The sequence below is a fragment of the Myxocyprinus asiaticus genome, chromosome 3 (assembly GCF_019703515.2).
Source record: "Myxocyprinus asiaticus isolate MX2 ecotype Aquarium Trade chromosome 3, UBuf_Myxa_2, whole genome shotgun sequence".
In the NCBI taxonomy this organism is placed as follows: domain Eukaryota; kingdom Metazoa; phylum Chordata; class Actinopteri; order Cypriniformes; family Catostomidae; genus Myxocyprinus; species Myxocyprinus asiaticus.
In genome coordinates this window covers 29,161,200-29,175,544 of record NC_059346.1, presented here as the reverse complement: position 1 = coordinate 29,175,544, position 14,345 = coordinate 29,161,200, and the positions used below count along the sequence as shown (strand labels likewise).

At 36.4% G+C, this 14,345-nt stretch overlaps 1 protein-coding gene across 1 annotated transcript in view; it reads left to right on the top strand.

The window, feature by feature from the left end:
- The first annotated feature begins 1,726 nt into the window (after positions 1 to 1,726).
- Positions 1,727 to 14,345, top strand: part of si:dkeyp-72a4.1 (uncharacterized protein LOC100148058 homolog) — a 70,193-nt gene continuing 57,574 nt past the window's right edge. Inside the window, 1 exon segment of the mRNA XM_051662972.1 lies at positions 1,727 to 1,808. Coding sequence (XP_051518932.1) covers positions 1,727 to 1,808 — 82 coding nt within the window.

The following is a 14,345-nucleotide window of genomic DNA, read 5'->3' as shown; positions in this document are numbered from 1 at the left end:
CTAAAAATAAGTGTGTCCTGAGCAGGTTTGTGTACATTTAAGAACATTTAGGTAAACCCAACTTTTCAAAAACATGTCTTTAATGCATTAATGTTTTTATTATTATTATTATTATTATTATTATTATTATTATTATTTTATAAATATTGTCATTATTTATGTGAAGCCAGTCAAATTATTGTCATATCTAAAGTGCTTTTCACCGTTTCAAAGACATCGTGATAACAAACAGTCACCCCCTGGGGACTTTATTTCAGGGGCAGACTCATTTGAATATGACACCGGTGTCATGATCAATTGAGGCTGTGTCTTGTTTGGAAGGCTGCGTACTCCGGAGGTCGCATTTGTCGGCCGCATACGTCATTGTTGTGTTCTCGTTTCAGAAAAGCGAGTAGGACACTTCTAATGTGACCTTCTTTCATGGAAATTCGGAGGATGCATGAGGTGTATCCTTTGTGGGCACTCATAACCCACAATTCTTTGCTTCAACGGAAATGTCTAAAAAATAAAATAAAAATTAACGCCAATTTGCCCGTAAATATGATGTTCAAACACAAGTAATGTTAATTCCCAAGTTGAAGTACCTCAGTAGACGGGTGCAGAGTATATAATATGTATAATTATATTAATATATAATTAAAATAAAGTATTAGACTAAAAGTACACCTGTAAAATCTATTTTCTTTTCTCTTTACATCATTATAACACTCCTAAATTTTACTTCATACATTCCCTTCTAAAGGGACTTTGTTCCCTTCTCACTCAAAGCGCTTGTTCTTGTTAAAGAGTGGCGTGCTGTCATAGCAGCCATGTTACGTTCCGTTTCCGTTTGTCCTACGAAGGCCGTCTCGTTTAAAGGAGGCTTGTTTAAAGGTGGACGCTCGGTATACCGTAGCCTTCAAAGGACGCATCCTAACTAGCATGCAGCCTTCCAAACGAGACACAGAATTAGAACCCTGGCGGATTAGACTTCCGGGTTGGCCTACAAATTGACGTCATGGCTAAACAGCTCTATATGACATGCACTGTAAAGCTATTTAAACGCTCCTATATGACATCTAATTTTCCACAACTAATGTTTTCTGGAGTTTTTTCTTTCTTTCTTTTTCTTTCTTTTTTTTATACTCAAATTTAATGGAAATACATTTTCCCAACGTTTCTTCAGCGTAACGATCCAAAAACATTTTAAACTGTACAATCAGTTGAAGAGACTTTTAGTCCTCACATGCTTGTTGTAATTCCTGTCAAAAATGAAAGATGTCGCTGCTATGAAAAATGTCTCGTCACATAAATTACTCTAGACTTTTAAACTGTACAAACAGATGCTTACGCGAACATTATCCTCCTGGCCGTGTCATGTCTCGCTTTTCAGCGTTCTGTGGGCTGTTCATAACGTTCATAAAGTTTATTTTCTTTATCACGAGGAATTTAATTGTTTTAAGACTTTAAATTGAGACCGTCAATAACACGCATTATACTACAGACAAATGTGACAGACAAAAGGTCATTTTGGTAAATTTAGGCGGAAATGTGCATCATCCTGTAAATCTCTCTCTCTCTCTCTCTCTCTCTCTCTCTCTCTCTCTCTCTCTCTCTCTCTTCTCCCTGACGCGCACACACTGCAGCAGCTGAGAGACGACTTGGAGCGTCGGACAGCGGTAATGGATGCGCGACTCTCTCAATAGATTGTCCTCACGCATACTGGATCAGATTACCAGCCGCAATCATGCAAAGTAGAAGAAACACTATGGAGAACCCCTTATTATATTCATCTCAAAGCCAACATCACGGATGGATTCAAGTCTCAGGTAGGACCATCCCATAGGGGTGGAGAGGTAGTGATTACAGTGCAACACAGTAGATGTAGATCCAGAAAAGCTGATATTACTTAAGCAATACTTTCTCAAATGCAACAAGGTTTGAGTGTCCCTTATTTGAACTTTTTTTTTTTTTTTAAAGCCAATTTTCTCCTGAAATATCTTTAAAGAACAGTAAAAGAAAACTTGATTTGAGAAATAAATACGTTTCTTTGCATGCACAAAATGAATAACCTCGTCCTTTTAACACAGGTAGCTTATTCTTTTGTGCACAAAAATAAACATACACACAGGCAGATAGAGAAAGTAGCCTACTAGCTTAAACTCACTTCTGTTGTCTGGTACTTTGGAGAAATGGGCACGGATGTGGATAGAACTCACAGTGCCAAGGCAACAAACAGCAATTTTCTATTGTTTTGAGAATAGATGTGTTAAATGAGGCATGGAATTTGTTAAAGTGCATTTTGAGCGCACCAAGATTAACAAAGAATACAGTACAAAACAATTTATCTTGAGGAAATATGTCTCTATGATATTGTTTCATACACTTCGGATCTTGTATGAAAGCAACTTGCTAGTATGTCTGTTTAATAGTGTTTATTTTAGTAATAATTTAGCTTGATCAGTTTCAAATAATTTTCACTTCAGAACTAGGCTTCATTAGGATTTGGGAAACTACAAGGATTTGATGTACTGTACAGTATGTTGTTTTTACTAGAAAGAGTGATAAAAAAGTTGCGTGCCCACAACATGGACCCACTCCAATTTTTCTCTGCTAACACAGACAGTGTGTTCTTCCTTTTTCAAATCAATGCTATTTACAGTTGACATGTATTTTCCATCCAGACAGATACTCAGTGACACACAGTCATCTGCTTTAAGAGATTGCAATGACAAACATGCAAAGTATATAGAACATGTCACATGATCATGTATTAACAATGGCACAAGGTTTACTCATGTTGTGCTAAAAAAAAAAAATTGGTGTGCCAGAAGGTTTATGCTTTATTAATGATATTCAACGTGTGATGCACTCTTGCGTACATCTATGTTTTATACCAGGTTTAAAAAAGACCCTGATAATTAGTATTCATTATAGGAATGCTAAAATGTTGAAATATGTAAATACAGGTCTTCTAATGGTGTAACCATGTGGTTAAAAGAGTTTGTATTTAGCTTGATCAAAAGGAATCACATGATCACCGAAGCATATCTGTTGTTTATGTGAATATGTCACTGACCTTATGATCTGGGGTTTAGTACCTCTCTCAATGCACCAATTTGATCCAACAAAACTAATACTTAGACAAAGACAATCTAGTTCTTTGTAAATATGGCTGGTTGGCAGCTTTATTTAGAATTCCATGCATCTCTCTCTCTTTCCTCTGTTATTTTGTGTTAGATCTATTACAAATATTCAGGCTTCAAAACATTAGTAATCCTTCATTACCCAGTCCTGGTCCCCTAGATCCCATTTGTTTTTCTGAAGAGTACACATGAAGTTGTGTACACTGTATGTGTGTGCCAAGCCAGGATGTGTTTTATTTTTGTGTGTGCTCTCTAGAGTATGTCTATAGTGTGGTGATGTGTGTACATGTGCTTGTGCATGCATTTTGCAGTGCTTTCTCAGTTAAAGTTTAAGTGCCTGGGGACCCAGTCACACAAGGCCTCTCTTTAATACCCTGCTAATTGATTTGTCCTCTGGAAAAAGTCAGTGGGTGTGAATGGAGTTCTCATGCTCCCCGGGAAGCTTCAGGTGCTTCCCCAAAGCAGTCTTCTCTTCTCTTTAAACTAAATGACCCATCTTTAATATCCCAGCATTCTGTTCTTCGCTCAGGTGAACATGCTCATGAATTCCACTTCTGGTTAAATGTCACTGCTGCCAAAGATTAAAGACAGGGGTTGTAATTCCAAAGCAGACATCCTCTTTTTAAATAATAGTAAGAGCTGTGTGTACTATTGTGGACACAAATTAGACCTGAGTGCAAATGAGGCCATTTTCAACATAGAATCAATATGTAGTATTAAGGGGCCATAAGCAATGCCAACCTGGTCTCACAGAAACACGTTACTATACAGTAGCTACTTACATTTTTGCTAAATGATTTTTACATGTCTCGTTATACTTATCGCGTCAGTGTCCTGGTGAAAAAAAAAAAAAACATTAAAACAACGACTTTTATTCCCTTTCATTTAGCAGAAGCTTTTATCCAAAGCATAAAGATGTAATAGAGAAATGGTGAACAAATCAGTGAAATCAAACTGAACGATGAGTCATATCTGAACTCTTGGAATCGTCTAATCAGATTCGAGGACTGGAACTAACTATTATATAATACAGAAACATCCTAATGGTGCATTCACGTCATGTCGAAATGACCGTAATTATGAGATTCCGACTTGTGATAAGCATTAACTTCTTAGTGGAGCTTGTGATAATAAGTTGTGAACTCGGAATTCTATGAAAGCTCTGACTTCACAGTCGTGACATCATATAAAAATAACTAATATTGCAGTGGCATCAACAGTTAAAGGTAGTGAACCCATATTTAAGGGGCCAAGCAGCGAAGCTGATTTTCTTCTTTTTCTTGTTCTTCTTTTTTTTTCTGCCCTAAAAGTGTCTGGGTGTCAGAGACTATAAGTCATGGAGACACCAAATCTCCCCCACTACTCAGGCGCACAAATGCACATCCTTCTGAACCTAGGTAGCGCTATAATAAACACTTTTACGTTTTGGCTCATACTGTATCTCTGCAACCGTAAAAATTCTTTTTTCCACTGATTCCTTGAGTCAAGCCCTACATATCTCCGATTTCATTTCTATCTATAATTTTTTCCGCCATTTAGAATTTTTCTAACTCCTCATAGACCATTTGTTTGATTCACATGAAAATTTGTATGCATAATCTACAGACCCTCCTGACAAAAAGTTATTCAAAGAATTTCGATACGTCAGATCGTTCCGAAGATATTAGCGATATAATTCCTTCGTTAGAACACAATTTGATTAATTGATCAATTTGTACTCAACACAAAGTCCAAACGTAACGAAACTCGCTACACATCGTCAGCGGGCCAAGATGCAAAGATGCATGCAAATTTTCATTCAGTTCTGCCCATAGGGGGCACAACAACTAAAAAACTGTCATAACTCCGCAACCGTTAGGTCATGAAACTTATTATACACAAGCAGGGTCTCCACATGAAGCTGTATAGAACATTTTGTGAAAATTGACCACACAGTGGCGCTATAATAAGCTAATTCACGTTTTTGCTAATAACTCTAGAACCGTATAGGCTAGAATAAAACTTTTTAGTTTTTCTGAATCCTTCAGTGCCCCTAAATCATATGGTCACATGGATTTCAGTTTTCACAAGAAAAATTCCCTTCCAATTTTACTTTTTTGAAAAAGCTACTTATTCGAACTCATCCAAGGCCATCTTCCTGATTCGCACAAAATGTTGTATATATCATCTACAGACCCTCCTGACAAAAAGTTATCAAAATAAATTTGATTCTGTAAATTGTTTGGAAGATATAAGCCAATACATTTTTGGGTGTGGCCTATAATGACTAATTGGCCAATATCTTGTGAGCGCAAGATTCAGTTAACAAAACCTAAAACACATGGACATTCTGAGGTCATGTGCAAGATTTTATCCATATATGCTTCTAGGGCGTGCTATAATTTAAGAAAAACTTTTTGTGCCACGCTGATTAAAGCAGTTGAAATTTGACACCAAAACAAATGTTTCCACAGGATCTATTCTGTCAAATATGATCATTTTGATAATAAACACCTAGACAGTCTGATGACACATGCTAAATTTCACCAATTTCTGTTGTCAGCAACTACATCAAAATTATTAGTTTATTTGTCAACTGTGGGAATTACAGATGCAGGATGTTGTACCAATTTTGTCCACCAGAGGGACCCTTCTGGCAAGGCAGTCTAATTTAGTCCATGCGCAAAAGTTTTGGCTTGCACAGGTCTCCTGGCTTCTTGTTTATTTGTTAAGAAAAAGTCTGTTTTTCTTTATGTGGTGCTGCTGTGTGTGAGTAATATTCATCATCATCATCATCATCATCATCATCACTGTTTTAAATGCATCTTAGAGAGTGTTAATGTTTAACTTAATTGATTTTACCTCAGAAACTTTTCCATGGAAATATGTAATACTTGTAATGCTTATAGACTCGACTGATTTCTCAGTTGTTTATTATCAAAGGTGTTTATTCATCTTCACAAGTTTATTATTTGTTATATATCTGTATACAAAAAGCTTAGTTAGTGCTTCAGTATTATAACGAGCGCACCTGCAGGTCTCTGTGCAGAGCGCGAGCCTGTAACCCGACGCCATATCAGCGAGAGACTTGTTTGCTTTAATGACTGCATTTTGCTCTTATATAATGAAATGTGTATATTATGAAGTGTTAGCCTGCATGTGAACATGACCACTTTTGCCACTTTTTGGTTATGAGTGTTGTCATAGAAACGGATAACTAATGAGTTCCCAGGATGTGAACATCTCCGAACAGAACCTCTGAGTTGCTATCTCATAATTACAGTAACTCTGACACAACATGAACACAGCCAGAGTATATTAAGCAGAGACGGGCTACTTCTATTAAAATAAATGGGAGAAATTGGAATGCCCAACAGTCAAAAGATGTAGAAAGGAAATCCCGCCTTACAGATAAAAGAGCCAATCACCTTTAAGAAACAGACATCTCGAGAATGCGCATCAGCTATGCAAGTCAGGAAGATTTAGTTTTTAGGGTAATATGAGGTAAAGAAACACAATTTATGATACCAGTGTTGTCAGATTTTACTTCTGATTTGAAATATGTTCTTTGATCATAATCTTGACCAACCATTTTTGGAGATTTCGGTCTTTACCCATTCAAATAGATAGGAGCTGCACTTTTATGACTGAAAATAGCTTCACGGGAGCATTCCAAAAATGGCTGCCCGTGGACTGACTTGCTAGAAAGGCTTTGACGCAACATAACTATAGAAACCTATCTTGTCTGTTAGTAACCATGGAGATTTCTGTTAGGATGTCATTTAGAATTTCATTTGTCAGATCTTAAATTAAGGCCACATCCACACTAAAAGGTTTTTATTTTAAAACGCATCGATTTTGCTACATTTGCGCCTTTCATCCACACTTGAACAGGGTTTTCCACCAACAAAAACTGAGCTTTTAAAAAACGCTTTGCATTACCATGTACTTTGGAAAACGATGATGTTATGAAACTGAAAATGAGTTTTCAAACAAAAAGAAATTAGTGTGGATGGCCTAAGACTTAAGATAGGAAGATTCTGTAATATGGGCCCTTGGGGGATATTACAGAAAAATCCTAAATTTTAGAATTCTGTCTTATCTGCTTGGTAACCATGGCAATTTCAGTTAGGATCTCATGTAGGACAAAATCTATTACAGAATAACATTTTCTAAATGCATTATCTTATCTTAACTACAGATAGGAAAAGAGTATTACAGAAGCATCCTAACTTGCCAAAAATCTTAAAAAGGTGTCCTAACTTTAGGATAACCCCACTGGCATCCTAACTGAAAACTTATTTTAAAGCCGATGGTTACAGTCACATTACAATACTACTGTATGTATTATAACTATAGCACTGTCCGAGAATGACACAAAATTGTTTAGAGATACAAACGGAGAAAAGCGATGTTTGATGGTGGAAACACTTTTGGAAGACCCAGATGATGTGCTGCACTCTGATGAAAAACAAACACAAAAAATAATTACAGACTCCCACGAAATATGATAATGCAGTTATCAAAACTTTTATTTCTGCAGCCTTGAAATTAAAAGTGTTGATTTTGTTTCTCCATTTTCATCTGTTTCACAGCAGTAGTTTGTGCATTGTTGGTTGCTTGGTAACAGACATAAGAGTTGATTATGGAACTCAATGGAGTTATTTATGATTTCCTAACTTAAAGATAAGATATGATTTTGTAAGATAAAATCAAGTTAAGATTTGCTTCTGTAATATGAATTTGTGAAAAATCCTAACTTAACTGATCAGATCTTATCTTAAGACTTAAGATAGGAAGTTTTCTGTAATACGCCCCCTGGTCTCCAAATTATGACACTTCTCAAAGTGAATCTTAGAGGATGAAAATAAATTTCAATCTCCCAAAACACTGAAAGTTCTTGTGCAATCATGTAAATTGGAGAAGCTTCGCTGCTTGTTGAACATATATTTACTGAATTAAGAGATTTCCAGTGACATAATCTGATTTGTGACTTTCACTTATGTCATGTGGAAGAGGACATAGAGAATTTAACATAATCAATCAAAAATGCATAGCTAGTGGGATATAGCATATTAGATACACGTCAAAAATTATTAATCCAGTTATTTACCAGTATTGGGAATGAGCTTTGCTGTCCAAGAACGTTAGTAGGGCTGCAACTAATGGCTATTTTGATAATCGATTAATCTAACGATTATTAGAACGATTATTTGACTATTCAGAGATTATTGCTAACGATTAGTCATTAGCTCTTAACCGATTATTCAGCTTGTGTCCGACTTAAAAGGTTGTATTAAACATGCTTACTAACAATAAAGAGGACAAAATCATCTTTGAAAAATACCTCAATGACATTCATTGAATTAAAGGGGAAAAAAATAATTTTATTAAGTTTAATTCAGTAATGAAATTCACTGCAAAAAATCCTATTGTTTTCAAGTGTTTTTGTCTTGTTTTCCATTTAAAATTGTCTAAAAATACTTAAAAAACAAAGATACAGTTACTTGAGAAGCAACATATAATATATTTAGACTTGCTTTAAGAGAATGTATCTTAAATGTGCAATATGTAACAATTTTCATGTAATATTCGCCTTTTTTTGCCAATGTGTGAACGGCTTGTAACGCAACTTAAAAAATGAGCCCTTCCCGGACTTCCTAGGTTGCCTATTAAAGCCTGTAAACTGATTTTCATGCGAAGGGAATGGGTCGGTTTTGCCGGGAAAATCCAAAGGATGTGATGTTTATGCGCACTCCCGAGAGCCTTGCCTCAGTAATAGCTTCTCTTCCTCTATTCAACAGCATCAACAGACAGTCTGCAACACTAGGTAACGTTATCTTTGAGATGGAATCCAGCAAACGTCCGGCTCACAGCACAACACCGACTCCTACACAAACTCAGAGTAAGCCAAAAAAAAAAAAAAAAAAATTATCTACTGAATCCCGTCTGTCTAAGCGGGAACATGATCGTGGTCGAGCAAAAACTAGAGTGAACATCGGCAGGGCATTTGATTCCTGGAGGGACCTTCGTTCGGTTTTGGGGATCAAAACCAGTTTTGGGGATCAAAACCGGCCCTGAATTGGCATTCTTCTGATTAGACAGGTACATTTACATAACTACAAAGCATCTGAAATATAGTGCCATAAGGATTGATCTGTGTCATTTTAGCTAATTTGATCTTGCCTGCTAACGCTGACGAATTGCATGCTACCATGCTTCGTAACTTTCAAATAATTTAAACGATCTTCTCTTAATATTAAAAGTCATGTATACAGGATAAATTTAAGCAAATACGCTGGTTTCTTGATCGTAGTAAAACATATGACATACAAAACATAACAGTGCAGAGCAACAATAAACTGTCTGGTATAGTTCGGTAGTATGTAGCTGTATGTGTGTATCAGTATGCTATGTTAGCTGATAAGTAGTTTTAGTTTAGTCTCAAAACAATCATAACTGTGTTATTTTAATTATGCTACCTCATCTGTCAGCATGATGCCTGTGGATCACGTTCAGTCTCTTTGTATGTTACATCACTGTTTTGGCCGATGCATGCTCGCTCACATCCCTATGGAGTGTGTGCACCAGTGCAAGCACGAGCAACAGGTAGCTGGCTGCAGTTCACTTAACGGCCACAGGTGTCATTAATAACAAGGGTTTCTGAATCTTACATACTGTACCTTTAAATATAAGTGTATTTTATATATAAAGGCATTTTTTCACTTGGTTATACTTCTGCGAGTGCGGTAAAGACAAAATATATTTATATTCAAGATCTGTTCTCTAAAAGCAAGTCTAAATGTCTTATATGCTACTTATCAGGTGAATGCATCTTTTTTAAAGGATTTTTAGATTTTTTTTAAATATTTGTATTTTTAATATTATATTCAACATTCTCAGATATTTTTTTTCTTCTGCAGTATAGCTGCTAAAGAAAATGCACGTTGTTTTAAAGGAGTTTTAGATAATTATATTGGAAAACAAGCCAAAACAAAAACAAATCAAAAATGTATTTTGTTGCAGTGTATAATGGGGCGAAGACTACCCTCTCTTACCTTTCTGTTCACTTCAATCCATCTTTAACTCACAAAAAAACAAACTCTCTCTTATTAATAAAGCTGCATATTGCCAATTTTCTTCACAATAAGAAATGCACAGTGACAAATATATTATGATTCAATAAGTCACGAGACATCACATTACAATCTAGCTTCAGCAAGCGTGCGCGCTCGAGGGATGAGCGTCCCCACGACAGAGTGTGCCTCAGCCGGGTGCAGTTTCAATCTCTCACTCCAGTATAGGGACATTCATGCAACTCATAGAAGAGGCGCTGGCCGCACAGAGAAATGCCAGTTTCGGAGTTTGTAGTTATTTACATGATCTGCTTTTGTATTATTTGAACTTTAATAAAGCTATAATGCATTTGTGGCAGGACGGAGGGCGGGGGAGGAATGTGGCAGGGCGAAGGGTGGGGCCGGGTCGTGATTCTACACACCTGGCTCCTAATCAGGCTGATTAGCCCGAGAGGGATAAAGGCCGACTGGAGACGGCAGTGCGACAGAGATATGGACAGGTGTCTGACACCTGTGTGATTGTGTCTTTTGGTGTAAGTCCATTATTAAACTATTATTTATATTATCAAGCCGGTTCTCGCCTCTTCCTTTCCATGAATGTGTGACAGTATTAAATATAACTGCATTTAAGGTGTAACGCCGGGGTGTTTCCTTTAAAGACGCTCGACACACAAGTTTTGCTTAAGCGGAGCGGCAGCTCCAGCTCCACTTATTCCACAACGAGAGTGCTTCTGTATTTACTTATTTCGTATTTGTGCATTATAATTCCCTCATAATTTGCGATCTACATCACCTGAAGCTGTTTGGAAAGTTTAGAGTGCATCTGGACTGTGAGCTGTGTAATTCTTCCTCTCCTCAGTCAGGCACGAACTGCAGTGCTTCATCATTAGAGTTTAATGTGATCTCATGTTACGTTAAATGAGATCAAACGACTATTCAACAACGAAAATTTTTGTCAACAATTTTTTATTGTCGATGTTGTCGATAACGAAATCGTTTCAGCCCTAAATGTTTGTTTGCATGCATCAGTGTGAATGTGTCAGAGGTATCATTGATCCATAATTCATATCTTTCTGTGTTATTAGTGTCATGGAAAAGGGCTGTGCTTGACTGTATGATTAATGACCACCCCTTTCACACACCTATTCCCATAATACGCATGCTAACATTCATATGCACAGTGGTGACAATGCACACAAATTCTAGAAACACTATGGCGCTCTTCTCATTGAGTTGTCAGGTTGTAAAATAAAGCTATAGGTAAGCACTTTACACCTGGATGATCATACACCTTCATCACAGTAAAGGGCAATGACTGCAAAGAGCAATTCATAACAGCTGCAACTGGCAGGTTATTAACATGACAACAACACCTTTAAAACATTGCTGTTGTAGCCACTTCGATTAATTTTGTATGATAACAGTTAATACATAAAAAAAAATAATTAATTTATAAAAATCTAGATATGCATATCTGTACTTGTGGGTTTTTTTCAGGATGTCTCCAGTAGCTTTTTTAATAGCTAATTTCTTAACTGTAGTTTTCTATTAAAGGAATAGTTCACCCAAAAATTAAAATTCTCTCATCATTTACTCACCCTTATGCCATTCCGGATGTGTATGACTTTCTTTCTTTAGCAGAACACAAATGAAGATTTTTAGAAGAAAATCTCAGCTCACTAATGCAGTGCAAGTGAATGGGTGCCAAAATGTTGCAGCTCCCAAAATCACATAAATCAGCATAAAAATAATCCATATGACTCCAGTGGTTAAATCAATGTCTTCAGAAGCTACAGTATATGATAGCTGTGGATAAGAAACAGATCCATATTTAAGGGCTTTTTTTACATTAATTGTTCTCCCTGCTCATTCAATCTCCACATTCACTTTCACATTTTTCTTCTTGGGTTTTGGTGATTCACATTCTTCATGCATACGCCCCCTACTGAGCAGGTAGAAGAATTTCTACCAAAAATTGACTTAAATATTGATCTGTTTCTCACACACACCTATCATTATCACTTCTGAAGATATGGATTTAACCACTGGAGTCATATGCATTACTTTTATGCTGCCTTTATTTGCTTTTTAAAGCATCAAAATGTTGGCACCCATTCACTTGCATTGTGAGGACCTACACAGCAGAGATATTCTTCTAAAAATCTTCATTTGTGCTCAGCAGGGAAAAAAGTCATACACATCTGGGATTGCATGAGGTTGAGTAAATGATGAGAGAATTTTCATTTTTGGGTGAACTATCCATTTAAAATCTTTGAAACCTTTTCAATTCTGTGATAGCATTTGTTATTAATAGATTTCCTTCAATTCCTAATGTCACCATTTAGAGTTCATGCAAAAATGAAAATTCTGTTAATATTCACTCACCGTCACGTTGTTTCTCAATGGAACACAAAAGGAGATTTTAGGCAGAATGTTAAACTCAGTCACCATTTTTTTTTTTTCAATGCATCTTTTTCCATACAATGCAAGTGAATGGTGACTGAGACTAAACATGCTGCCCTTTTGTATTCCACAGAAGAAAGAAAGTCATACAGGGTAGAAACAACATGAGGGCGAGTCAATGATGACCTAAGTTCATTTTTGGGAGAACTATCCCCTTAAGATATCACTGTAACTATTGTATAGTAAAAGGTGTCTCTCACAGACATTTATCATACTTGTTCAGAGCTGTCAATGGAAGAGTAAAATCTCTTCTGCCTTGATCCTCAGATATAACCTATGGTGAACCCACATTCTCTCTTTCTTAACTTGCAGAGCTGTCAGAGAAGTCTTGATCAATGGAATGCGCTACGGTTGTCACACACATGGAAAAGATAAAGTAGAGGCAAATACACTCGTGCTCACTCATACACAGACTGTCAGAGCTGGTGTATATCTTGCACATCATGGTCACGGCAAAAGGACAGCGGCTTAATTTAAATCTTGGATAATCAAAGTGAGCAAGGGAGCGAGAGAGTGCCGAAAAGAAATAAAGAAAAGTGAGAGAAATAGAGAGAAGGGGTGAGAATCCAAGAAAGTCATGAGGAAATGATCATGTCGTGTTGTCAGTGCTCTGTGAAATGAGTGAGGCAGGAGTGCACATCTTCATATCATGAATACCCCTCGCATTTAGCCTAAATAAACCACCATCTCCCTACGACATCAGACAGAATATTTGCTTTCTCTTCAGAGCTTTAGCATGCTGCACAAATACTGACCATTGTTATGTGTGTGCGTGTGTGTGTGTGTGTGTGTGTGTGTGTGTGTGTGTGTGTGTGTGTGTGTGTTGCTTGAATAATACAGAAGCTTGCTCTCTGGGTTGTATAGCTTTGGTCAGAGGTTTTTGTTTTCACTGTGACTCATGACCATACGAATCAATAAATGGTAAAGCTGCAGAGGTTCTTTGAAAAGAACAATTAAACAATATTATATGCCAAATATGACAAATCGCACAGTTATCACACAGCTGTCATGTCACATTTTATGCCAGTAGTGGGTGATAAAATTCATATCACTGACTTTTTGTCAGCTAGGACTGTTATGTAAACCTGGCTCCAAGTCAAGTACATTAAAGGGAAAAAGCTATTAAAATGTAGGCTAATTGCGAATTTACTTTTGGTAAAAAGCTTATATTATATAATGAATGTAAATGGCTTCAGCTAAATAGTTAATCAAGCTTAGAAATAAAACAGCCAACTTTTTCGAGTACAGTGCAGTGAAATAAACTTAAATGCTTAATTGATGAATGGATGAATTAGCCTTTGTGGTACAAGTCAAAACAAATTTATTTTCTCTATCTCAGCAACATAATAAGGGAAATTATGTAAATACATGAGTTCTGCCTTTTCATTGTACACTGTAAAAACACTTCCATTTAGTTCCATATTGTTTCTATTTTAATAGCTCATTGAACTATTTCATGTACAAAATATTGAGATGAAAATGTATACAGTTTATTACAATAATTTCCCCCCTTCTTGTTATTGCCACTACTACAGCAAGTGGTGGCTTGTTACTTTGATAAGTAATATTTTCTGATTTAATATGGAATATATTTATGGTGTTTAAATACTGAAAAATAATATTTATTTTACTTGTTTTATGTGTATGTGCTAATTTGACCTTAATTGTGGACAAAATAACTACATATTTCTGTGGAATCCTT